The sequence below is a fragment of the Carettochelys insculpta genome, chromosome 18, assembly GCF_033958435.1.
Source record: "Carettochelys insculpta isolate YL-2023 chromosome 18, ASM3395843v1, whole genome shotgun sequence".
NCBI classification, from domain to species: Eukaryota; Metazoa; Chordata; order Testudines; family Carettochelyidae; genus Carettochelys; species Carettochelys insculpta.
Genome location: NC_134154.1, coordinates 6,933,163 through 6,958,937, shown reverse-complemented (window position 1 = coordinate 6,958,937; position 25,775 = coordinate 6,933,163). Strand labels below are relative to the sequence as shown.

General features: G+C 39.9%; 1 protein-coding gene across 2 annotated transcripts in view; it reads right to left on the bottom strand.

Moving 5' to 3' along the window:
* MED13L (mediator complex subunit 13L) overlaps positions 1 to 25,775 on the bottom strand; it is a 333,854-nt gene that overhangs the window by 291,642 nt on the left and 16,437 nt on the right. For both annotated transcript variants that reach the window (XM_075012327.1, XM_075012328.1), the window contains exon 2: positions 9,660 to 9,897. In XM_075012327.1, the coding sequence (XP_074868428.1) occupies positions 9,660 to 9,897 (238 nt within the window). The remainder of the gene's footprint in view (positions 1 to 9,659; positions 9,898 to 25,775) is intronic.

The window sequence follows — 25,775 nt, the reverse complement described above, 5'->3', positions numbered from 1 at the left end:
GGGATCACCACTAGTTACCCCCCTCCATTGTGAAAATTTACCATTTATTCCAACCCTTTGTTTTCTGTCTTTTAACCAATTCCCGATCCATGAAAGGACCTTTCCTCCTATCCCATGACCACATAATTTACATAAAAGCCTTTGGTGTGGGACCGTGTCAAAGGCTTTCTGGAAATCTAGGTATATTATGTCCACTGGGTGCCCCTTGTCCGCATGTTTATTAACCCCTTCAAAGAATTCTAATAGATTAGACAGACACGACTTCCCTCTGCAGAAACCATGCTGACTTTTGCCCAACAATTCGTGCTCTTCTATGTGCCTTGCAATTTTACTCTTTACTAGTGTTTCTACTAATTTGCCTGGTACTGATGTTAAACTTATCGGTCTATAATTGCCAGGATCTCCTCTAGAGCCTTTTTTAAATATTGGTGTTATATTGGCCGTCTTCCAGTCATTTGGTACCAAAGTGGATTTAAAGGATAGGTTACAAACCACTGTTAATAACTCCGCAATTTCACATTTGAGTTCTTTCAGAACCCTTGGGTGAATGCCGTCTGGTCCTGGCGACTTGTTACTATTCAGCTTATCAATTAATTCAGCTTATCAATTAATAAAGTAATTATTTAGTTGATACGGACATCTACTTTTGAAACTGAAAAGCTTCCAAAACATACAAAATTTCTATTTTAGCTTGATTTTATTCCTTCTTGTATACCTTTAAAACAATTATTTAGCAAGTTTCAAATACGCAACCAGTCAGTTATAACAATACCAGCAATGGTGCGGTTGCTAATACAACTCAACAATTGGCATTCAGAATAATCATGACATCTGCACCTGATCAGAACACCAACTTTAGAAAACAAGGTGGTTCTCAAAATGCCAACACGTTCACTTTTGCTGGGGCTGCACCAATGGCTGCACCACAATGAATAATTTGGGGACAACTGCTAGCATAGATATGGCATTTCACACACAAAGGAAGAGGCTGCCAGAAGACAGGACTGCCAGTCATCTAAAACTAGCTACAATAAAAAGCCATCAGTCAAGGAGGATATGACTGGTTCAACAAGTGTCACTGCTACGTGGTTTTTGTATAGCTCAAGATCCACTGCCCCCACAACACCAACTATGAACAACTGGAGAAATAACAGCAGCTGCTTGAAATCTATACTGCATAATCCAGATGCCTCACAGTAAAATGTCCTCCTGTAACTCATTTTCTGAAGAAAATATCTGCACTAAAATGCAACTGTGAAAGCACAATCCATTACAATACAATTGCCTGTGGGCAGAATTAAAGCACTGTTCTACTTTTCAACATAGGCACGATTTTTAACTGTATTTCCAAACCACACAAAAACCCTGAATAACCACAGATAAGATTTCTATCCCTAAAGATCTACCTGAACAGAATAAGCCATTCTTCAAAAAGGCAACATCCTGCAATCAATTCTATACAATTACCAGTATCCTCAGTTCAGGAGAATATCTTCAAAGGATTCACAGAAGAGCAACACTACTGGATTGAATGTAAAAGCTAATGGTCTGGCTCAAGAAAATCAGGCAGAGAAAATAGAGCAAAACAAAAGACAAAAACCACAGGAAACACAAGAGGGCTTGGCATAAAGGAACATGGTGACAACTTGACCATTTATGTTTAGGAAAGGAAGACTCTGACAACTGACAAATAAACCAGACCTTGTGCTACAGACAAGAAACTTTCCGTTACAGTTTACTATGAAACTTAGTACATGGAATATATGAACCAAACTGTCCAAACCACTTCTGGAATCACAATTAGAATTCTTGATGAACGAATCCAGAGATACACAATCATACCTGAGCCTTTTTCTTCCTCAACACAGTTGTGATGACTGCCATCATCTTCCACAAGCACTTCTAATGCTGATTCAAAGCCAAAATGGACAATATAAATCAGAGAGGAATCCTCCCATTAACTAACAGAGACTAGAAACAACAGAAATATAATACAAAAAGTCTGAGCATTTAATAAGTGCAAGGAATTCTCCCCCAGATGCACAGGTAAAATTAGTAATTTGGCAGATTTTATACATACATTTCTATTTCTAATGGAAGGATCATTTTATTACTACAGTAGGGAGCGCAGACAAGATTCTCTCTCGGAAAATTGGGATTTAAGAGGGCAATCTGATATGGGAAAGAAGCAATGAAACAGATTTCACACCCTCACTGACTTAATGGGAATAAGAAATTACACTGTTTTTGAAGCACCCAAGAAAGTCAATTAGAATTTCAAGGAACAAAACTGGAAATTAGTAGTAGGCATAAAGTCCTCCTTCAAGACTTATACCCTTTAGCTACAGTTACACTAGTGAGTTTTGCTGGCAAAAACCCAGTTTTGTCAAGTTAACCAAGTGGAGCGCCCACACACAAAATGGGATTTGTCAACAGTATCGTGACAAAACCTGGCACTTTTGTCGACAACCTTCTGCCTCTCCCAGATGAAGAGGGTCTTTCGCTGACAGGTTGTCGACAAAAAAGTTGTGCGGATGCTCGGCAGGGGTGGGGGGCTCCTCTTGACAGAAACAACATCCAGAACAATGGGCCCTCTTCCAACTGGTTTTTGTGTGTGGACGCACTGTCGACAGAAGTTTTGTCAGGAAATCTCTTCCAACAGCGACTCATATCGACAGAGTGCTGTAGTGAACCCTAGCCTTTGTCTGCAAGTCCCTAGCTCAGACATCAGTGGGCCAAAAGGACATGGCACATGTCCTCCTTAATGACCACTCCAACTTTCTTTTGGATCTTATCAGGACTGTCTACTTTTAACAGAAGGGAAGACTTTCCACAGAGAAACCAGATGAGATTTTTAAGTTAAATAAACAAACCCACCTGTTTTAAGTTCACTTTCAAACTCACACAAAAAAATAAGAGCAGACAGCCTAAATTTAACAGTAAGCTCTCCTGACCACAAATCAAGCCTGGCAAGGCTGTGGAAATCCATTACTGAATATTGGTAATTAACAGTTTCACACAGCTTTGTTTAAAAAAGGTATAATATAAATTACACCACTAAATTGGAAGATAGGTGCACTGACAGTTAAGCATCACTGAAATGTCAAACCCAAACTTAACTCTGACCCTTTCCCTATACACACTTTATACCAGACAGCTTCAACCATGACAACATGTTTAACATATCATTACTTGCACTGTACTGTCAGTGTATGTACCATAATAAACTGGACAAAAACAAAACTATACCCTCCAATTCACCTTTGAATGGCAATATTCACCAGCACTATTTCTATTCTAAAAAATTATGCACACCACAAACCCGGTATACTCCCATGGTTCGGATAAGTGCTGTACCACATAAGCTGGGGGTCAGGAACCTCAGCCAATGGTCTGGATACAGACTGCAGCTTGTCAGGTTCTGGACCTGAGGCTTGGGGCTCCCCTTCACAGAATCCGGACCACAGCAGGTGGAGGGTGTAGACCCCTGAGCCCTGCAAACCACATCAGGCAAGCCGTGATCTGGATCCAGACCACGGGCTCTACTGAGAGACGGGGCATAGGACCAGGAAGCTGCTCCGAGCTCTGCAGCCAGTCGCTACTGTCCTCAGCAGCGGCATGACCACTGCTCTGATCGGCCAGAATCAGAAAGTGTCGGGCGGAGGGGGCAGAACCAGGTCTCTTTGTTCCTCACACTTACATTACATGAAGCAACTCATAAATCAAGAGAAAAAAAATTTCAAAGCCTGATTCCCTTGTGCAATAATATATTTAGTATGTCAACTATTTTAAGAGATTTTTAAAGAGCAATTCTGTGTAAGTTTTCTACTGTTATCATTAGAAGCCTGACTGCAGCATCAACTATACTACGTTTTACAAAATGAACTCCCCTATTTCAAATCAAGATGGATAAAACCATAAATTGAGAAAGTTTTTTTATCTAAATTGCAAATTGATTTATATCAATTTTATTCAGATGTTGATAGTTCTTTACTTTTTATTCTATAGCTTTACACTGATAGTTTGTTCTTGTTTCTTTAATTCGTTTCTTGTTAGTAGAATTTCATACTTTATGTAAAGATTTTCTACTACAAAATTTTTACTCAAGATATTCAACCGAATCTGAAGAAGAGTCCCCAATACCTTGTTCACATCCTTACAATGGGAAGAAAAACTCACAACTGATAAAGTGCACTATATTTCCCAACCAATACTGGTTTCCGATATGCTGAAGCACTGCAAAAAAAATCAAGGAAACTAATACTTCAACTAGTTTATATCCTTTCATACGTGGTCTGTAGTTTGAAGTTGACAGTGAACTGTGTTATCAAATTGCTTAAATTAGTGTTACCATACATCTAGGTTTTCCTGGACTTGTCCTCCTTTTTGTCCATTAAATCCCTGTCCGGCCAGGTTTTTAAAAAAACATCTCAGAAGATCTGGGATTTTGCCTTGCCCCTGCAAACTCTGCCTGCAACCTTGGAGCTTTTCCCAGCTGCGTCTAGCTCAGCTCAACCACAAGCAGCTCCCCTGAGTCAAGAGGAAGCAAAGCAAGAAACAGAGCAGGCAACCACGAAGCAGTGGAAGTAGACAGTAGGAGGATTACCAAATTTCCCTCCCCGCCCCCCACAAATATAAATGCTTTTTAAAATCCTACCCTTAGTTGCCTAAATATGAGTTTAGGAACTTAACTGTCAGTTGACATTTCAGTGTACAATAAAAATTTACCATAACTCTGTTATCATTTAGAAAACCTAATTAAAACTTTTCTTTAAACACTTAAATGACTGCATTATAAAGTGACAGACATTATACCACTAAAGCTGTGTCTACACTACAAAAATAAACTTTGAAGTTGCGCATCTAAACACACCCTATTTCAAAGTTAAACTTCAAAGTAGGGCACTATGCCATTCCCAGGAATGGAGTAAGGACTTCGAAATTGGGCTCCCTTTCTTCAAAGTTAATGTCGAAGTAAGGGAAAATGCATGTAGGCTCTCTGCTGGCTACTTTGAAGTAGTGACTAACTTTGAAATTAACCACCAAGTTAGGTCCTAGTGTAGACCCACCCTATGAGAAGAATATTTAATAAAAAGCAATATGAAGCCTTGATGATGAAAGTTAACCATGTGAGTGAAAATTAACCATGTGAGTGAAGTTACATGCTTGCTTAATTGTTTCCAGGATTAGAAAACTAATTTAAAAAAAATAAAACAAAACAAAACTGTGTTCGTATACTTTAGTAAAATTCAAATAAGAAACTGATGTGGTTTTTAAAAAATGCACAATTTAGTTAATTATAAATTTTTATCTGAAGTTCCAATAATAGCACAAATTCTCAAATTCATGTTTACAAAGCCTCGGTTAAAAATACCTCCACTCTCTCAAACAATAAGCAATGTCTGATTAATGACAAATCTCTATGATTACAATGTGTATGACTCTACCGAAGTTGATAATGAACTAGTGATCTAGCTTGGTGTTAAAAATCTATATGCGTCTAGTCTTGCTACCTTTTGATATGTACAAACCTGACAACTTAGTAATAAAGTTCCACAGTCTTTTTGTCAGGAGGAGTATGATATGCTAAACTCAGTGTCTTGTCTCAATTTTAATTCAAGAAATTTTATTGTATCTAAAATTCTCCTGCAGTTTTGATTAGTTTCTTTACTTTGATCTTAAGTTTAAACAGCAACAAGGATTTCATCCCAGATATAACTGCTTTTTCCTGCAATGGATGTTGCAACTCCAGATAGGTGATAAACAATCACTGTGGTTCAACATCACACTACAACAGAAATATATTGTAATTTTTAAAACCATTGAAGTAGCGTAAGTACAATAGTAGCAGAATGCAATAAATTTGTTTGTGATGTATGAAAAGCATAATAAAGTAGTGATTTCATATTCATGAATGTAGGTGAAGATTCTAAATGAATAAAATATTTTTAAAATGTGGTGGGGATGTTACTTCTCAGCTTCTTGCAACTGCATGATCAGTAACAGTACTTCTCTCCTCTCTTCTCTGGATCTCTCTTCTGATCCATAGTTAGTCTCCTCCACTGAATATGTGAGTTGTTCTTATTTTCCCATTCACTAAGCTCAATGTCTCTCTCTTTCAAAATCTCTCCCGAAGATCTTTTTGTTTAAGAGGTTTCCTTTCTTTCCCTTTTGTTTGAGGCATCTTAAACAGTAAAGAAGAATAATCACCAAAAGTCAGTGGCTGCATTTTAACACAATTGCACTTTCCTAGTAATGCTGGAAATGTGAAACTGACTACACTTGGTCAGTGTAACACTGTGGCTGTTGGCAGTGTTAAAAAGATACCATGGTACAGAATTCACAGACTAAATCATGGTTAATAATTTTATTTGTGGTTGCTTCATACAATGCTAGACAAAGCATACCCCTGCTCCTGAGCCAAATTTAAACCAACAACAAAGTGACAGTATTTTATTTGCTGTATGCTATTCCAAACCACATCAAACAAGCTCATCAGAAGTTACAGGCCTCAAGGTATCTCTAGAAGCAATAACTACTATAATGTTATTACCAGTAACATGATGTGTACGCCATCTATACCAGTGTACAATAAAATGGAAAACGCAAACTGCAATTTCCTTCTAATAAAAAGATCATTTAACTTACTGAAATCCCAAACTGCATTTGCAATATTAAACAAACTACATTTCATAAACAGAAAAGGTATATATTATTAAAGCTTAGCTGGATAAGAAAGAATGTCACCCACACCTTCACTCAGAACAGGTGCCTCATGAAAAATTAATATTAGTGGAATAGCTTGATGTAGCACTTCTGAGCCACATCTTCAATTATGCAAGACTGCATTGCTACCTGTATAAAATAGGCTTAGAGAGACACAGAATGCATCTCAGTTCTGAGATTTCACAGATTACACTGCCAAGTAAACAATCTGGTGTTCATGAAAACATGAATCCTGTAATGATGTGAATATGAAAACGTTAGTATGTTACAAAACAGGATAAAAGTAGTTCAGAATACATTAGCTCACACCCCAAAAATGATATGGAGGGTGGAACAGTGATGCCTACTGGACAAACACAACAGGACAGACTAGCTTGAAAGGTTTACTGCCTTATAGTTTTTTTTGGTGCAGAAGACTACAGACAGAGAAGCTTATGGCAAGAACCAAGTTGCTCCTTCATTTTTAATGAATATGTTTGAGTCCAAAATGGTCTGGAAATCCTGTAAACGAGGTTTACAGAGTTAGGCAAGTCAGCACTCTAAGGAAAAAAAAGTTTGCATTTTCAAACAGGTTATGAAATTTGGAGGGTCTTTTTAAGGAAATGTGGTATACACATAATAAAAGTCTACATCTGAAAGGAAAAGTGGATAATAGTTAAGAATAACACAACATGGAGAAAATTAAGGAACAGCTAAAAAGAGTCCCATGAATAGTAAAGGAATGCAAAAACCTTACATGCATTTTCAAAACTGACTGGAGAGTTTAAATGTTAAATCTCAAATTACATTTCTAAGGAAACCAGGTTTGAGGACAAAGAAATGGAAAAGCATATTCAGTTGTGGTACGTATATACAAATACAGTAAACCCTCGAGTTTTGCAGGGTTGTGTTACTGCAAACCCTGTGTAACTCAAATTTTCACACAAGTCAGGGACGGGGAGATGTGAACCGGGCTGACGCTTGGTTCCCAGCTCCCCTCTGCTTGCGGACCCGGGAAACTGAACAGCCTATCAGGGCTCGCCAGTTTCCTGTCTGCTTCTCCCTGCCCTCCCCCAGCAGTGTGGCTGTCAGCCTGGGAAGGTAGGGAGAAGCAGTCCGGAAACTGACCAGCCCTGGCTGACAGCCATGTGGCTGGGGGAAGACAAGGAGAAAGGGCTTTTAGGGGATTTTTTCCTACTTGCTAGCCCTGCAATCTAGACTTGGGAGATTTCTGATCCATATACGTATATTAGGCGGGAACTGCTTATTTTATTCTCTTAAAAAAAAAACACACACACACGGACCAACCAAGAATCATCAAGCAGCCTAATACCTAAATAATATAACTGTGGAATCTTTGCTAAGCTTCTCCTCTCTAGCTCTTTCTTTCTGGTTGTCTGCCATGAATACTTGTTGACTCTTCTTCATTTAGGCCCTCAACATGTAATGATATCCACATGGCAAATTCGGCAACTATGAAGAACCCCACTGATTTCAATGAGAAGCCATGGACTTGAGTGGACTTTGTTTTATCAGCTAATTTTGACTTATCTTGCTTGCCCTCCATATTTTATGAAAAATGGCTTATGAATATGCATAACAAAGATGCTTTATGCAAAATGCATCATGTAACATGCTGCTTCTAAAGTTACAATCTGCTGAATTAGTACATCCTATTTTAAGCATGTACCATTTATGTAAGTAAAGTCAGAAAATATGAAATGTGGATCCATTCATAATGCTAAATGTGTTAATGAAGGCCATTACTGAGACTCAGTAAATTTAATGGCTCTATGATCACATCAACAACCTGTGAATAGCCTTATTTGTCTTGTAGGTCCAAACTGTGGTTGGGCCTAGAAAACCATGTGGCCAGGCCACCTGACACAAAAACCCATTTTGGACCTGGAACTTTTCCACTAAAGGTGAGAAAACTTTGAACAGAGCACAAAGAATTCCCACCTTTGGCAAAACAGATATAAAGGAGGGAATTCAAAGAATAGGAGACTGCCTCCCCATCCCTCCATGTATACTTAGTACTTAAGATTGAACAGGAGGGTAAAGGGAGGGGAGGGAACGATTGGGCCCAAGTTAGGAGGCTGCTTCACTTGTGAAAGAGCTGGTTAGATCAAACTGTTTAGTTTACGAATTTGCATGTAACATGCTTCTTAGTACAACAGAATTAGCTAGCAGGTTTTTTGTCTATTTTAAATTAGTAACTTATTTTGATCTGACTGTTTAAGCTGTAGCCACTTAAATCTTACTTTTTTTATACTTAATAAAAACACTTTCATTTATTGTCAAGCCCGGTGTAAGTAATTGTTACCTCTGGTGGTGAGGGGAGCAACCACTGTGCATTTCTCCCTTTCACTGATAAAAAGGGAGCAGATCTTATTAACGTTTTCTGCGTAAAACTATTACACAGAGTAAGACTGATTTATCTAGTCCCTTTTTGGGTTTGGCTTCCCGGGTGCTGAGCCAGCTCAGCGTCTGTGTTGCTCCACTGTGGGGTGGGGGACAGTAACCCCAATCTTGTGCCTTGCTGAAGTAGATCAGAGCTTCTGGCCCAGCAGGAGACAGCAGTGAGGAGCCCCACAGAGCTGGAATGTAGGCATCAACAGCCTGAGCAGCACACTGGGAGACAACCACAAGGGAACTTCTGTGGATCCATCATCACATGCCTTATACTACATTTTAAATCATTTAAGCTTGTACTTAACCCAACTCTGCATGCACATTTGCGTTTACACTAAAATGTAACCAGTAACAAGCCCTACCACAAGTCCATTTAAATTCTTGTTTTATGGATCATTTGCAAATGATTAATAGTGGCAATATTGAGTTTATATGCCTTTTCAAAACTCAATACACAAACTAGAATTCAAATGCAGAAATTACTTTAAAACTTTCCACCACTGAATCAGCGGAGATCTAGAAGGAATAAAACAACTTACTATGTAGTTCACGATGTATCACATCTACTAGATTTGGTTCATCTCCCCACCAGAATATCCATAACTCTTTACAATCCGGTTTGACATCACGACGCCACACACACAGCAAATTGGCCTGCAGACAGCGGATGAAGCTCAGAAGAATTGGATCATCCTGGGCTGGGGCTGAAATGATGGGGCCACAATCCCCATGACCTTCAAAATTGTACCTGCGCCATTTGATGCCTGTGAGTTCAGCCTGATGAAACGAAAAAAAAAAAGAAAACACATATTAAGTCGTTTTGCTTCAATAGTAATTTATACTCATGGTCTTATATTATTGCTTTCTGATTTTGTATTTCAATTCCTGTTTCAAATGACTCTGATAAAATTATTATGACTATAGATAAGCACTTCCACAGGTACTTCCACTTCCCTCCTTGCTCTAACAAAACAGGAAACAAGCTTTTCAGGCAAATTAAAACATTTTTAGGAGCAAAATGTAATAAAAACCTAGTTTAACCATAGACTTTATTGTTTCATATGTCCAGCTGCTTCACTGACTTTTCCAAAAATATTTACTAAATTCTCCATTATGGCTCTCATTGAGTTAAAGCTGTACAAATGGATACAATCCCTGTCCTGAAGGTTTACCACCTAAGGCCCTGTCCATATTTCAGGTTAAGTCAATGTATGTTCTTCAGCTTGAGTTATGTAACTTACATAGCTTAAGTTGACACAGTTTGCACTGACTTACCAGTGTCTACATTCCACTCTGTCATATGTGGATGCCTGTCCATCTACATAACTTCCACCTCTCACTGAGGTGAAATACTGAAATCAATAGGAGAGCACTCCCACTGACTTACCACATCTTGACCACACCCAATAAATTGATGCCATAGCATCAACTGTTGCAGTACCAAATTAGCTTTCAATGAAGACAAGCCCTAAAAGTCACAAACAGAGGAAAGGTATAGAATAGGAGTGAAATATTCAATGAAAATGAATACTGTGGGGAAAAAAGGCACAGCTTTTTAATTACAGGGTTTGCTAGTTATAGGCTTAAAACTTTTAATTAGGGTATAACTAAAGAAAGGAACGGCACTTAAGGGAATTAGAGTGAGTGAACAAGAAATGGAAAAAAAGCACAGTAGCAGCTCATCACATGCTTAACTGGGAAGGTATCTGATAAGTCTCATGGCAAATGTGTGTGTCTTAAGAAGGGATAAGAAGAATAGAGTGGTAGCTGACAATATGTTTAATGATTGTAACAAATGTATTTTTAATCAGATTGAGAAGAATAAGGTTTCAGTAGTCAAGCCTAGAAAGGAGGGGTTAACAGTAGTAAATACATGAAACAAAAAGAGCATGAACGAGAGTTTTAGCTGGGCTGACAAAGAAACAAAAGCACATTTTAGAAAGACCATGTAGAAAGAAGAGGAAATATGAATACGTTGTCTTAAATATGTGGTTTTTAGAGAAAGCACTGAATTAAGGACAACAGTGCTGATCAGAATGACCAAGAAAGTGGAGAAAGAGGAAAAGACCATTTTAGCAATGTTGCATTTAAGATGACTGCACAGCCATAAAAAAAATATGTAAGATAGACTGTGATGCTGGAATGGAGGAAGGGAGACACAGTGTGACAGTAAAGAGCCACATTTATGAGTAATTTCCACAAGATGGAAGTCCAAGTCAGGTCCACATTACAAAAATTACCTAGACGTAGGGCCAAAGAAACAAGAAGCGGGAGACAATGAACACAGCCTTTAGTGATGCTTAAGGAAAGCAAGAGAGACAACAATGACCATCCACTAAAAACAATGAAAGAGCACTCAAGGAAACGAGATAAAACAAAAGCCAGGAGAGGAAATTATTTCAAGAGGTAGGGAGTGGCTGACTGTCAAAAACCATAGAAAGGTTGTGGAGAATAAGGACAGAGTTCAGAATGGAGATTTGCCCTAAAAGGACTATTTAGCCTTTGGTGACAGCATTTTCAGTGGGAGGTGGAGGGTGAAAGCTGGGATTGGGGAGGGTCAAAAATGCAAGTGGAGGAAAGTAGTTGCAGACAGCACATTCAAAGCACTTGTAAACAAAAAGTCGGGAAACCAGCTTGAGGATAGAGGTGAGACAAGATGATTTTAAGACACAGAAAGCATACCAGTAATGAGAAGGAAAAGGAAGGTGTTGACAGTGGAAGTGTAAGGAGCAAAGAGAGAGAGACTATGAAAGCGGAGGAAGATGTGTTACTGGCACAAGAAAAGGAAACCAGGTAGAAAGTCTCGCTGTTGAGTACAGGTGTGGAAGAGAACAGAAAAGTATGAAGCAATGAAAAGGAAGGCCATGCCAGATTATATCATCTTTCTATGAAGTAATCTGCAAAATCTGCAATGTCTAAAAGAAGGGTAGTTGTTGAAAAAGAATCAGATGATGGGGAAAGGTGGCTTGGGTTGATGGTGAAGCATTTAATGAGGGCAGAGAAGTATAGCTATTTAATTAAGCAGACCGCCCCTCTCAGCAGGACGAAGCACCATTGCTGACTTTTTTTTTTAATCTATTTACCCCAGACCACTAAATGGCCTTCTCAAGGACTGAACCAACCACCCTGGGTTTAGCAGGCCAATGCTCAAACCACTGAGCTTACTCTCAACATCTACTTTTTCCTATTCTTGTTCCCGTGTTGCAGAGCATCTTTGGTGGAAGTACTGAGGCCATGTTGACTTCTCCACAAATTCACTCTTTTGTTGTTTTCTGGGATCTGCTTCACCCAATAGCTATACTTATCTGCCCTCATTAAATCCTTCAAAGTCAACCCAAGCCACCTTTCCCCCATCACCTCTGATTCTCTTTAAAAAAAAAAATCTATTTTTGCAGCATTATTGGACACCCTATTCACATAAGTGTAATCACTCGATAAGCTCCTCAAGTATTATTTTCAAATATAAAGAAATACATTCTACAAAAAGGAGAAGATTAACTGAAAATAGCATAATAAACACACTGTTGTATCAAAAACAAATGTGTATGCTAGGACTAATGAATTTTGTAAAGTTATTTAAACATTAAGAGACATGCACAAAGTTAAAGTTATTTTAAAACTCAAGTTTTATTTCACCTGTTGATACAGACAAATTTAGGAAAATTTAACTCAAACTCTAGTTAGACTTCTCTGTTCTTATCTGTACTATAACAAGGGGCCAGAGGCATCTGCCCTCATGATTGAAGGTACTGAGACAAGATGCATGGTGGTGGTATAAGCAAACATTTATGTATATATCTGCATCCACATTTGAAATTCAAGTATCAATACAAGTTTCTAAGTCAATTTTCAGGTGAAGTGTCCAAAATCGTACATTATTAAAGATGAGACAACTCCACCTTTCGGGGTATTCGATCACATATGGAATAATAGAATTTTATTAATTATCTTTAACACAAATGTGGAGAATGTGTATTCTTGTATGGATGTGAGACATGGCATACTCAAAAGTCTTCAAAGTCATAAGCAACAGACATTGATAAACAGATGCCTGAGGCACATCCTTCGCATCAAATGGCAAGACTTGGTCAAAAACGAGGGGCTCTGGAACAGACCAGGACAAGAACCATTTGACATTCAAATCAAGAAAAGAAAATGGAAGCGACTAGGCCACACTCTCAGAAAACCATCATCCAGCATAGTCCGTCAAGCTCTCAAAGGAAATCGCAAAAGAGGAAGACCTCAGACAACGTGGAGAGATCTAAGATTGAAAGACAACAACTGGGGTATCTCCTGGGATCATCTAGAAGTTTTGTCCTGAGACAAAGTGAAGTGGAGGAGACTTCTAGATAGATGACGTAGGCTCTACCCAGAGCACAAGGATTTAAGTTAAGTTATTAAATAAAAACTCAATACAAAGAAAAACCCAAAACACAAACTATAAACATTTCAAACAAAATACAAATTACTACGTTAGGTGTACTTACAGTAAGTATTAGGTAGTTATAGGTACAGAAGGTTATTTTAGAGCAGGTGTGGGAACGTTTTTGGGTCCAGGACTAGTAACTTGCAGACTCATTTCAGAGCTGAGTAGCAAGAACAACAAACAAAAAACCCTCACTGATGTGGTCCTCAACAGTATGGGGACTAAGGCTAAGGGGCTGATTGGGAAGGAACAGAAGCAGGCTCAGGGAGGTATATCTGGGCAGAAGGGTGGGGGCGTAGGAGAGGGGTAGGAGGTCTGCGTGGGAGAAGATGCAGGAGCAGGTTGGGGGTGTGAGTCTAGGTGAAAGGAAAGGTGCATAAGGAGGTTAGGGGTCTATGAGGGAGGGGCAGAAGAAGGGTGCATGTGCAAGAGGAGGATGTCACGCTCCAGACGACCCTAGGTGAAAGGACTGCTCTCTCCTACAGACAACCTCCCAACCTTATGAGGATTCTCACCAACAGCCACAGATAATACCACAATACCAATCCTGGAACTCTGCCTTGCAACAAGCCAACTTTGTCCATGTATCTATTCTGGAGATACCATCACTGGACCTAACCAGATTATTCACAGAATCACAGGCACAGTCTCATGTTCCTCAGCTAACATCATATATGACATCATGCGCCAACAGTACCCACATGCTTTGTGTATTGGACAGACTTCAAACTCTCAGACAAAGAATTAATAGGCACAAGACAGACAAACACTCCTGATTCACAAACCTGTCAGACAGCACTTTAATGGAGTGGGCCATTCTGCTAATGACCTGAAAGTCTGTGTTTTACTAAAAGGGAACTTTAACAGCCGTTTGGAAAGAAAGGCTGCTGAATTCTCTTTTATATTCAAATTCGACACAGTAACACATGGTTTGAACTGGGATGGCAATTTTCTGTGTTATTATAACGACTCTTTTACATACTTCGCTTTATCCAAAGCAAAGGATCTATTGCTTTACCTAATTCTTGACCTCCTCTCCACCACTCCTTCTACCCCTCTGCTCTCTGATTTGCTCACCTTCATAATAATTTTTCTGATTTGTCAACCTTGATTACTATTTTTGGTTCTCTGTGCCTTAAATACTGAGTCTTATCTGGTATGGCTACGATCTGAAGACGTGGCTCTTCCCCACGAAAGCTTATCACCTAAAAAAGTATTTCGTTAGTCTTGAAAGTGCTACTGGACTGCTTTTTTGTTTTGATAGTAGTATATAGACTAGCACGGCTATCTCTCTGTTACTGTGAATGCAATTATGTTAGAGAAATACTATTAAAACAAAAATAAATGAGACCTTAAACACAAATATGGTCTCAATATAAATGCAATATTGTTTATCGTTACAGAAAGTATAGAGTTGGATAATCATTCATACATACCTAAAAAAGGAAAAAGCTATCTAGAAAGGAGTACTGCAGAAAGGGATCTAGGGGGTCATAGTGGCCCACAAATTAAATATGAGTCAACAGTGTGATAGTAATGTAAGCAAGACATGACATGAGAAGTAATTCTTCTGCTCTGCTCTGTGCAGATTAGGCCTCCATTGCAGTACTGTACCCAGTTCTGGGTGCCACACTGCAGGACATATGTGAACAAATTAGAGAAGGTTCAGAGAAGAGCAACAAAAATTTAAAGCTCTAAATTCAGCATGCTGGTGCACCAGTGTTAACGGTAAGCTGAGCACTTGGGTGTCCCCCAAAAAGATATTCAGTTGCCACCCAGCTGATTAAAAATACGTTACCCACTGTGGGATCTCTCCTATTGGCTGTGATAGCTACATATTCCTAGATGCACATAAATTTTTTTCTGACAACAGCTGGGAAAAAAATAGAGGAAACACTCCGTGCACCTGTAGAAGTGTCCCCCACCCCCATGGATTTTCCACTGCTTCCTGAAGAAAACAGCAAGAAGCAAGGGAAGCCACATAGAGGAGAAAGAGGAAGGATGGTAACTATATGTGCAGTTTGGCGGGGGAAATATATTGGGCCCCCCCCAGAGACAACAAATGGGAGGGGCACATGGAGTTGTGATACTCTTCACTCAATTTCTGCAGGAGCTGCCAAGCTGAAAGAGGCTGTGTCTTGACTCTGGAGGGCGGGGGGGGCCTGCAACTGAACACAGCCTCCTACTGCCTAATGTCAGTTGTGCTCCCTTTCTGTATGCTGCCTGGGAGCCCTTCTATTTTTCTGTGGAACAGTGAGTACTTTTGGTGGGGATGGAGGAAATGAGTGAAGGGAGCTGAAGGGAGTAGGGGGAAGAGGCAACAAGAAAGCAACGACAGAGGAACAGGGCAGGAGGAGGGGAATATGGGAATGAGGAGAAGAGATAGAGAAGAAAAAAGGGTAGGCAAATTGCAAGGAGAAAGGGGGAGCCCAACATATTCCTAGGAATATGCAGTGTCCCCTTGGCAGCAAAAGAGGATCCCCCATCAAGCAAACTCATCAAACCCTCATCCTCACAAGCCCTACTCCCCCATGGTAAGTTTCATTTTCCAAAAAGTCAACACACTCCTCCACAACAAAATTTGAAAACAGGGTTTGTGGGTGGACAGATATCACTTCAATATCTTTCCTCAAAGGAGTATTTGTTCTATGATGCCTCACTCCCCCAAAATGACACTGATTTGTGGATTTATGAAGGTTAATACGACATTATGAGTCTCCCAATATGAGAACCCCCAACCCCATGTGCTGCATGTCAACAGTATATTTTAACAATTAACGTTCCCATATAAAACAATGACTGTCCTGTTATCACATTATGGAATATGATTACAAAACCTAATTTCTTTAAGGTAACTATGTATTATTATTATTGTGTGTTTTTAAACAAATTTTCAAGTTAGAACTATCTCAGATATGCTACATTAACATGAGTAAACAAAACCAGATTTTTGCAGCTATTTGGAAACAGTAGCATAGCGAGGGTGAGGTTTTGTGGGAATAATGGGTACTTTTGTACTACTACAGGTTAAACCTCTGCAGTCCAGCAACATCCATGGTCAGGCATGATTTCAGTTAGCTGAATGTCCACTTATGTGTATGGCCAAGATTCCCACAGTCCCATAAGTTTTCTTTACAGCCACCTGATATGACTCAGTGTTCTGTGCTGTTATTTAGCTCTAATTTTATCCCTAAATGTCTTCAAACAACCCAGTAAGCAGTGGAAACATTGGTAGTGCTCTGCTAGACAATACTGACCTCCCAGGGTTCAGTAAATTCGCTGGTTCAGCACTGATCACATCCCAAAGGTGGAGCACAAAAGAGGTTCAACCTGTAGTTTGCTGGTCCATTAATTCAGCCAGTGTGAGCAAGGATGAACTGCTGGGTTTGGTAATGTTTATGAGTTACATTTGTGAAACACATTTATGAACATAGGACACATGCATATTTCAGCTTGCCACTACAGTACTGAACCTTGAGAACTGAATGTTTTTGTGCCAATTTCTAAATTAAAACTGGCTAAATACTATTAAAACAGAGGTTTGACACAGAAACAATAAACAGCTAACTAGAGATACACACTATTGAGAACAACACTTATCCAATATCATGCATCTCCTTTGACATTTTATCTAAAATTACTAAGAACACATTGAAATGCAAGTGACGGCAATCCCTATACCCCGTTACAAAAACACCTATTTTTTTTTCTTTTTAAACAATTACACCTTCTTGATTTGCAGCAAGATTTTAATATTTGACTGGGAGATGGTCTTGGGATCAGAGAGCATGCTTTTCACTGGCCTCATAAAAACTCATTCAGATGTAGCACAGCTATTGGCTGTTGTCATTTTTTTCAATACCCCATTAAGGTTGAACATAGCACACCTTGGTTTGGCTTATGGCCAGAAACGCAGAAGATTCAATTAGCACTGTGCAGGCACTACCACAAAACCTCATTTCTGCAATGTGAAGAGATGGGAATACATACAAAATAAATCCCTGACTGCCTCTTCAAGCTACCTTATATCGAACTATTCTTTGGATTGTAGGACATTACATTGCACTGGGAAACCCAGAGAACAACAATTCTAAATTAACTTAGAGAAGTTATTTAATAACTCTATAGTCTTCAAAATGCCCAGGACATCACACAAACTAGGAAAAGAACTTCAAACCTTAATCAGAAAGGGTGTCAAATGCATGTACCTGAATCTGCCGCCTATAAAATGAACCCAGTCCTGCAAAATAATCATAGGGCCTGTCTACACTACCACCTTCCTTCGAAGGAAGGATGGTAATTAGGGTGTTGGGAGTTTACTAATGAAGTGCTGCCATGCATAGACAGCACTTCATTAAGCAAATTCTGCCCCCCACCCCCACCAACTTTGAGAAGTAAGGGAACTTCGAAGTTGCCCCAGCACTTCCAAGTACCGGTGGGTGAGCTGCGGCTGGACACGTGCCGGTACTTCGAAGTTGCCGCAGGTTGGCGGGCGGGGCGGGGGGATTGCTTAATGAAGTGCTGCCCATGCATGACAGCACTTTATTAGTAAACTCCCAACACCCTAATTACCATCTTTCCTTCGAAGGAAGGTGGTAGTGTAGACAAGCCCATAGATACATAGAACTGGCAGGAATCAAGAAGGCAAGGTCAGCCCCCTGAGCTGATGCAACATTAAGGGAACAAGACTACCTCAAACAAGAGCATGTCCAATTTGCTCTTACAAAAGTTCCAATGATGGGGATTCCACAATCTCTCTTGGAAGTCTATTCCAGATATTAACTGCTCATATAATTACAAGGTTCTACCTAACCGCCCTGCTGCAGAACAAGTCCTTCACAGGACATGAAGAACAATTGATCACAGTTCTCTTTACAACAGATCTGAGGTCAGTTAAGTCCTTGTTAACTTTTCTCAAGACTGAACACATCCAAGATCTTTAACACTTCCTCACAGGTCACGTTTTCCAAACTTTATTATTTTTGTTACTCTCCTCTGGACACTACAATTTGTCCATATCTTTCCTAAAGTGTGGCACCTAGAAATGGACACAGTACTGCAGCTGAGGTTTTACCAGTGCCAAGTACAGCAGGAAAACTGCCTCCCAAGCCTTATATAAATCATCCCTGTTAATCCACCCCAGAATGATATTTGTCTTTTTGCAACTGCATCATATTGTTGACTTAGTCAATTTGTGATCCCTCATAATTCTTGGGTCCTTTCTAGCAGTACAGCAGTATTAACACCAACCCAATTATTCCTCCTTTTGTAGCTGTGAATTTGTTTAAGAGAAGTATTTTGCATTTGTCATTATTCAATTTAATCTTGCGGAACTCAGAACAATTCATCAAGACCAGCTGGAATGCTAATATTGTCCTCTGAAGTGCTTGCAACCTCTCCCAGCTTGATGACAGCTGCAAATTTTATAAATACATTCTCCATTCCATTAGCCAAGTCATTAATGAAAACACTTAATTGTACCAGACCCAGGAATGAGCCCAGTGGGACCCCGCTAGATACACACACTAAGTCTGACAGGAAACCAATGGTAACTAATCATAGACTACAGTCTTTAAATTACTATCAAGTGAGTGCAAAACTGGCTTAAGATAGGCCGCATCTCCCAAGCCTGCTTAGAAGAACATCATATGGGAATGTGTCAAAAAACTTATTAAAAATCAAAGATATATTTTACCTATTGCTTCCCCCTCCCCCGCACCATCTAATAGACCAGTAACTCTGTCAAAGGAGGACATTAGGTTGCTCTGGCACAATCTGTCCTTTACAAATCCATGCTGACTATTCCTTATTATTCTCAGGCTGATTACAAACTGATCATCTAATAATTAGTTCCAGTCTCTTTCCAGGAATTGATGTTAGACTGACTGGCCTATAATTCCTTGGGCCCTTTTTGTTCCCCATTTCTAGATTGGTATCATGTCTCTCCTCTCAAGTCCTCTGGGACCTTATCCATGCTCCCTGAAATCACAAAGATAGTTGCTAACAGTTTTCAGACTGCTTTACCTATTTCCTTAAACACCCTACAATGAACTTCGCCAGGCTCTGCAAACTTGAAGACATCTACCACAGCTAAATATTCTTTAACCTGTTTTGCCCACCCCCTGCCATTTTGGCTTGCATCACACTTCCCTTTTGTTGCTAATATTTTGTTGAATATCTGATCATCTTTAACCTTTTTCTCCCCCAAGACTGTAGCAAAACAGGCATTAAACATTTCAACTTTCTGATCTTAATTAGCTCTCCTTCTCTGTTAACTTGATGAACTACACTTCACATTAGGAGCAAAAGAAAGATAAAGGAAAGAACCTCATTTTATTGCCTTTTATGTCCCTTGAGAGGCTCATTTGGAGTCTTAGCCTGATTTTGTACCTACATGAGAATACTGTTGTTCTGTGCGCCTCCTTAGCTATTCACCCACATCTCCTCTTTCTGGAGATTCTTTTTTCATTGTCAAGTTATTAAAGCATTAAGGAGCCATACTGGCTTCCTACAAACTTTCCTTCATATTGGGATACTCTTCATTAAATGTCTTTAATGCTGTCTCCCTAAGAAACGGTCAGCTTTCCTGCACAGAAGGATTACTTACCTGTAACTGAAGGTTCTTCAGGATGTGCGGTCCCTATCTGTATTTCACTGATGTCATACACAAGCACACCATGCATCTGGAGGCAGAGAATGTGAAAGCAGTAGTGTTCATTGGCCCACACACGCTCCCTCGCATCACTTTATGGTTTCATCCAAGGTGATAAAGGTCAAGGCAGAAGAAATAATGTCTCCAGTTCCTTCTCTACCCTAAATCTAACAGAGTTGCAGCAAAGGAGGGCAAGAAGTAGAATACAAGGAGAACCACATTTATCTCTAAGAACCTTCAATTACACGTAAGTTCTTCTTCAAGTGATAGTCCCTATTGTATTTTACTAAAGCTGAGTAATAATCAGTACCTAATTCGGAGGAAGGTACAAGGACAAGGATGGAATGGTTGAGCAAAGGACTGCAATGGATGTCTCATTCAACATAGCTAAGTCTGCACCAAAGTGTAATGTGTAGAAAAAGCATGTGCCGAATTTCGTGTGACCATCCCACATATGTACCAAAATGCCATACCATGGAGAGTTGTTGTAGTGGATGTTTGGGCTCTCATGGAATGGGCCTTTCTCCTTGAGCAACGGAGACAATTTGAACAATGGATAGTATCACGTAACACATCTAGAAATCCATTTGGAGATTATCTGTGTGGACACTGCTAACTCTTATCTCTCTCCGCTACTACAGTAAACAATATAAAAGACTTTCTAATTGATCTCACTTTCTGCATACAGGCCAATTTTCTCATTTTCAGCAGATGTCAAGAGAATGAAATCACTGTTTCTCTTCCAAGGTATGAGGTTCTGGGGAGAAAGCAGGTATGTGGGCGCATCAGTTGAGATGAAACGGGGATCCACCTTCGGTAGAAACTTAAGATGTAGGCTCTGGGAGACTGTCTTTATGGAAAGTGGCAAAAGGGTGGACCAGCATCATAGCCTATTTCCCCCATCCGTTTCACTGAAGTGACAGCCCAAAAAAAAGGTGACTTTCTTGGGGAAAAAAGGACACAGAGCATGAAGCCAGCAGCCCAAAGGGTTGTTTCAGCAATGCCAACAGGCTGGAGGTCCCACTGAAGAGCAATAGGATATCCGGGTAGAAAAGAACTGAGGAGGCTTTTCCAAACCAAGCAGTCAACAGATGCATAAATATGGAGCGTCCTTCCACAGGGGAGAGCGAGAGTATTCACTACCATTATGTGGGACTTGAGAAAGTTTCAAGTGAGCACTTACATCTTGAAGGACAAAAAAAAAATAATCCAAAAGAAGAAGAATCCCCACTTTTTCTGGGGCCCGGGAGGCAAAGTGTTTCTACTTGGCCTTACAGGAATACCTAGTGGACTCTTTCCTACTGTTCAATAGGCTGCCTTGTGCTTCTGATGAGCACACTGGACAAAATGGCCATCCAATTCCATACTCTAAGGCAAAGCATCTAAAAATCAGGATGTCTGATCCTTCCTCTGTGTTGCATTAGTTGCATGGGAAAGTGGGAATGGAACAAGGGGGACAGGTTAACATGCAGAGATGGCTGGCAAAAAAGACCTGGTTTGGACAGATTGCAGAGACCAGAATGATTAACTCTTTCTCACCTGATCTCATGCTATGCATGTGGCAGGAGTAGTAGAGGGAGACAGGCATAATTGATCTGGATCAATCAGCTGAGTACAAGAGCATTGCCCTGACAGACTGATACTACACCCTCACCAGAGCAGGTTGGTGTGGGAGGCAAAGAGGTTTCTAGTTGGAGTCCCCAACCAGTTGAAGACATTGCTTACTATGGTATCATGGAGTTCCCACTTGCAAGCAGCAGTGAACTGCCCACTGAGCAAGATGCAATCATGTTCCAAGTCCCCAGGAGATAGGCTGCCAATAACAGGATTGTCTGAACAATATACCAACTCCACAAATTGACCCCCTCCACACACAGAAGTTAATTTTGTGCCCCCTTGTTTTCTGGTGTACTAAACGGTGGTGCTGTTCAAAATTATGAGAATTTGATGGGAGTAGATGGATGAGAGATAAGTTTGACATGCTCTCCACGCTACATTCCAAGATGTTGATATGCATCCAGAATTCTCAAAAGAGGCCTTGCATCTTATGGTCGGCCTCCCATACATGCTCCCAACCCTATGGTAGACACCTGTTATAACTATCCCATCCAGGAAGGACAGGAAGAAGACAATCTCCACACAGGTCCATCAACCCACTGGAGGGAAGAGGAAATGTAAGCAGAAGATGCTTGAAGTAACAGATGGCCAATTGTCTCCAGAGTGTTTACATTTGGAGACAGAAGTAGTAGAGGCAAGAAAAGGCAGCGATATGCATGCAGGCTGCCATGTGGTCAAGCAGGGTTAGGCAACTTCTGATCAGGACAGAAGAGCTATTGAATATTTTGGCAACAAGTACTTGCAGACTCTGGAATCTGTCCCAAAATACACAAGATTGTGCTGTAACTCAAATATGGCAGATTCCTAGGAAGCTTAGGAAACATGTTGGAAACAAAGTTGAATTTTGACATTTCTTCCCTAGAAACTCAGAAGGAAGGATTCTGTGCAACATGGAGGTTGAATTCAGACCTTGATCTCTGGATCAAATTGTTAGGAATCAGTCATCAAGCTAGAGGAGTACAAGAACTTCATGATGCCTGAGATGAGCCATTACAACAGAAAAAAAAACAAAAACAAAAACCTTAGATGACAACCTTACAAGCAACAATAAGCAGGAACCTTTACTGAAAGTTCTGAGGGCCTCAGGGAATGTCTGTGGGTTTAATGGATTCTTATGTGAGACTAGACCTTTTCCTTGTGAGCTACAAACCATCAGCTTTCCTCTATGGACAGTATGAGAGCTGCTGAATGGTCATACAAAACTTGGGTTTGCAGATGAAGCAACTGAGATGGAGTGCCACAACTGGCACCAGAGCAGAGGATTACCCCAGAACCAATGGATCCCTTGTCTTAAAGGAGGCCAATGTTAACACTGAGCAACTCAGTACATGCAGATGTGTTTAATAAATACCTAAATAAATGGTGATCTTTGTGGATCTTGGAGCGTGCTGCCTCCCCGCAGCTGAAACTCATGGAGAGTGCAATGCCTTTCTTCGGTTTGGAAGAAAATTTACTGCCATACTTGTATGCATGCTTCCTAACTCCCCAACTAAGCTGCAGCACAGGATCCGTAGCCAGAGATGGCTGAGGCATGGGACCTGTGGCAGAGCCCCAGCAGCTGGAGCATGGAGCTGCCCCAGCACATGGATCTCCCTGGGTAAGTTAATCCTGGGTTGGTGAGGGGATGGGATTTAGGACTGCGGTGGGGGGGGGGCATCCTAAGGCTGGGGGCAGTTTGAGGCTATTTTGTGTTCAGCCCCTGAAACATGCAAAAAATTGATGTGTGGCCCCTGATGAAAAAAGGTTAGACACCAGTGCCTTCAACATAACCATGAAACTAAGAAAGAGGGTGTGCACAGATTAACTGATACTTTCAAATCTTCTGGAACTGGGTATATGGTGTAGATGTATAAACCATCAGAGGAATAAATATCACTCAAAAAACTCCTTTAAACTCCTTTATCCATTAGATTTTGTTTCCATGGCATCTTACCTACCAGCTCTCTAAGTTTGTTCAAGTCTGCTTTTTTGAAGTTCACTATGCTTATTCTGAAGCTCTCCCTCCTTCCTTTTCTTAGAAATTTACTCTTCTGTGTTCTTTTGGCCACAGTTTTAGCATAATCACCTACTATTATTCCTGCTTCACTTAGTGCAAGGAATGAATGGTAGTCAGAGAAAGATTCAGGTCCACACAGTGAATGTGTCATCTTATACCTTGAACCACTACCTCATTCCCTTTGGGCTGAAGATGGAAAGTTCAAACAGAATGAGAGAGAGACCTGCAAGAAGAGCTAATATGATCTTCTACATAAGGCAAGTGCATGTCTCCCAGCAGATATCATTTCTAACCCTGCCTCTGCCACAGACTTCCTATGCGATACTGAACAAGTTAGTTTGCCTCTCTCAGTTTCACCATCAGCAAAACAGGGATAAAAATACCCACCTACCTCCCAAAGAATTTATGCAGATTGGTTAATATCTGAAGGGTGCTTTAAATATATAAGGTACCATAACAAAAAATACTCGGAAAAAAATAGGTCTCTAAGGTCTCTAAATTTGAAGTGCAATCACTGAGGCTCCCAAAATTATGGGAGACTTGAAGAATTTGATTGTATTTCTCTCTGTAACTCAGTTCTCCATTTGTAAAAGGGTGATAATACACTAACTCATGGGAAAGTTGTGAAAACAAATTCACTAGTGCTCAAATTATGTCAGAGATGATGGTGTTAAGCACCAACAGAAAAGCCCATGCATCTGACAAAGCAGGTCTTCGCCTACAAATGCTTATGCTCCAAAATATCTGTTGGTCTATAAAGTGCCACAGGACCTCTTGTTGCATGTAAAAATATTCTGTGAAAAGGAGGGTAGGGATAACACACACTAATCAAAATAAAAAGACACACACTGAATGAGGATAACAAAATATTAAATAGTTGCTTCTTTCCACAAACTTAGTCCTTTCTGTGCAACTGAATAAGCCAGCAGTCCCATAGGAAAAATAGCATACAACCATATAATTACGAATCATAATACATACACATAATGGACCAAAACAAAGTTGCACAGGTGACAAACTTCTATTCTCAAGTTTCTAAGTCCTTCATTTTACTAACTCAATAATGAATGTTCTAACCTAGGTTGTGTGTGTGTGTGTGTGTGTGTGTGTGTGTGTGTGTGTGTGTGTGTGTGTGTGTGTGTGTGTGTGTGTGTGTGTGAGGAGCATAGTAATTATGAACCTCTATATTTGGATTCTCTCTTCAAATCTGAACATAAAAGCTAAGAAAGAGAGTAAGTGTATACAGCATTTCAATTTAGGGGCCAACCTTAAAAACCTTTAACTCAATTCTCATACTTAAATCTGTGGGAGTAATCCCACAAAGTAGGGCTACTGATATGAGTAAAGGTTTTCAAAACATAACCCTTCCCTCATACTCCAAAACTCTAAAATTTAGTTAAAGTAAGGTGTCTCAGAAATCATACCGTCATTTAATTAAATGTTAAAAGATCCTACAGACACAAGATTAGTAACAGCTGTTTTCTTTGTAGTGCTCAGTTTCCACTACTTGGCCTTCACAGAGCAACAAAGCATCATTCTCAAACTCAGGCTCAGGCTCAAGTAATTTAAATACAATACAGTAGAAAAGTTCTCTCTAATTGGGTTCCTGGCATTACCTGTTCAGATTCTTCAAGTAAATAAAAAAGGTATTAAAATAGGATTTGAAAAACTTGCGTATATTTTTGGAAACACTGAGGACTAACTTTTCAGAAATTTAAATATTTAACAGTGAATGCAAAACTTCAGAGATTTGTGAAGTTGCGTAATAATGGAAAAATGCATTTTATTTCATTTTAAAAGTAGCTAAACATACAAGTTTATTCCTGAAAATACATAAAGTCCCTGCTCTCCTGTGACACAAGTTTCCGAGTTAAGACTGACAGAGTCAAGGATCAACAAGTTGCTAAATGTAAGTATCCTAAGTGCAAATGCTTTGATTTTAAATAAATACATCAACACGCCTC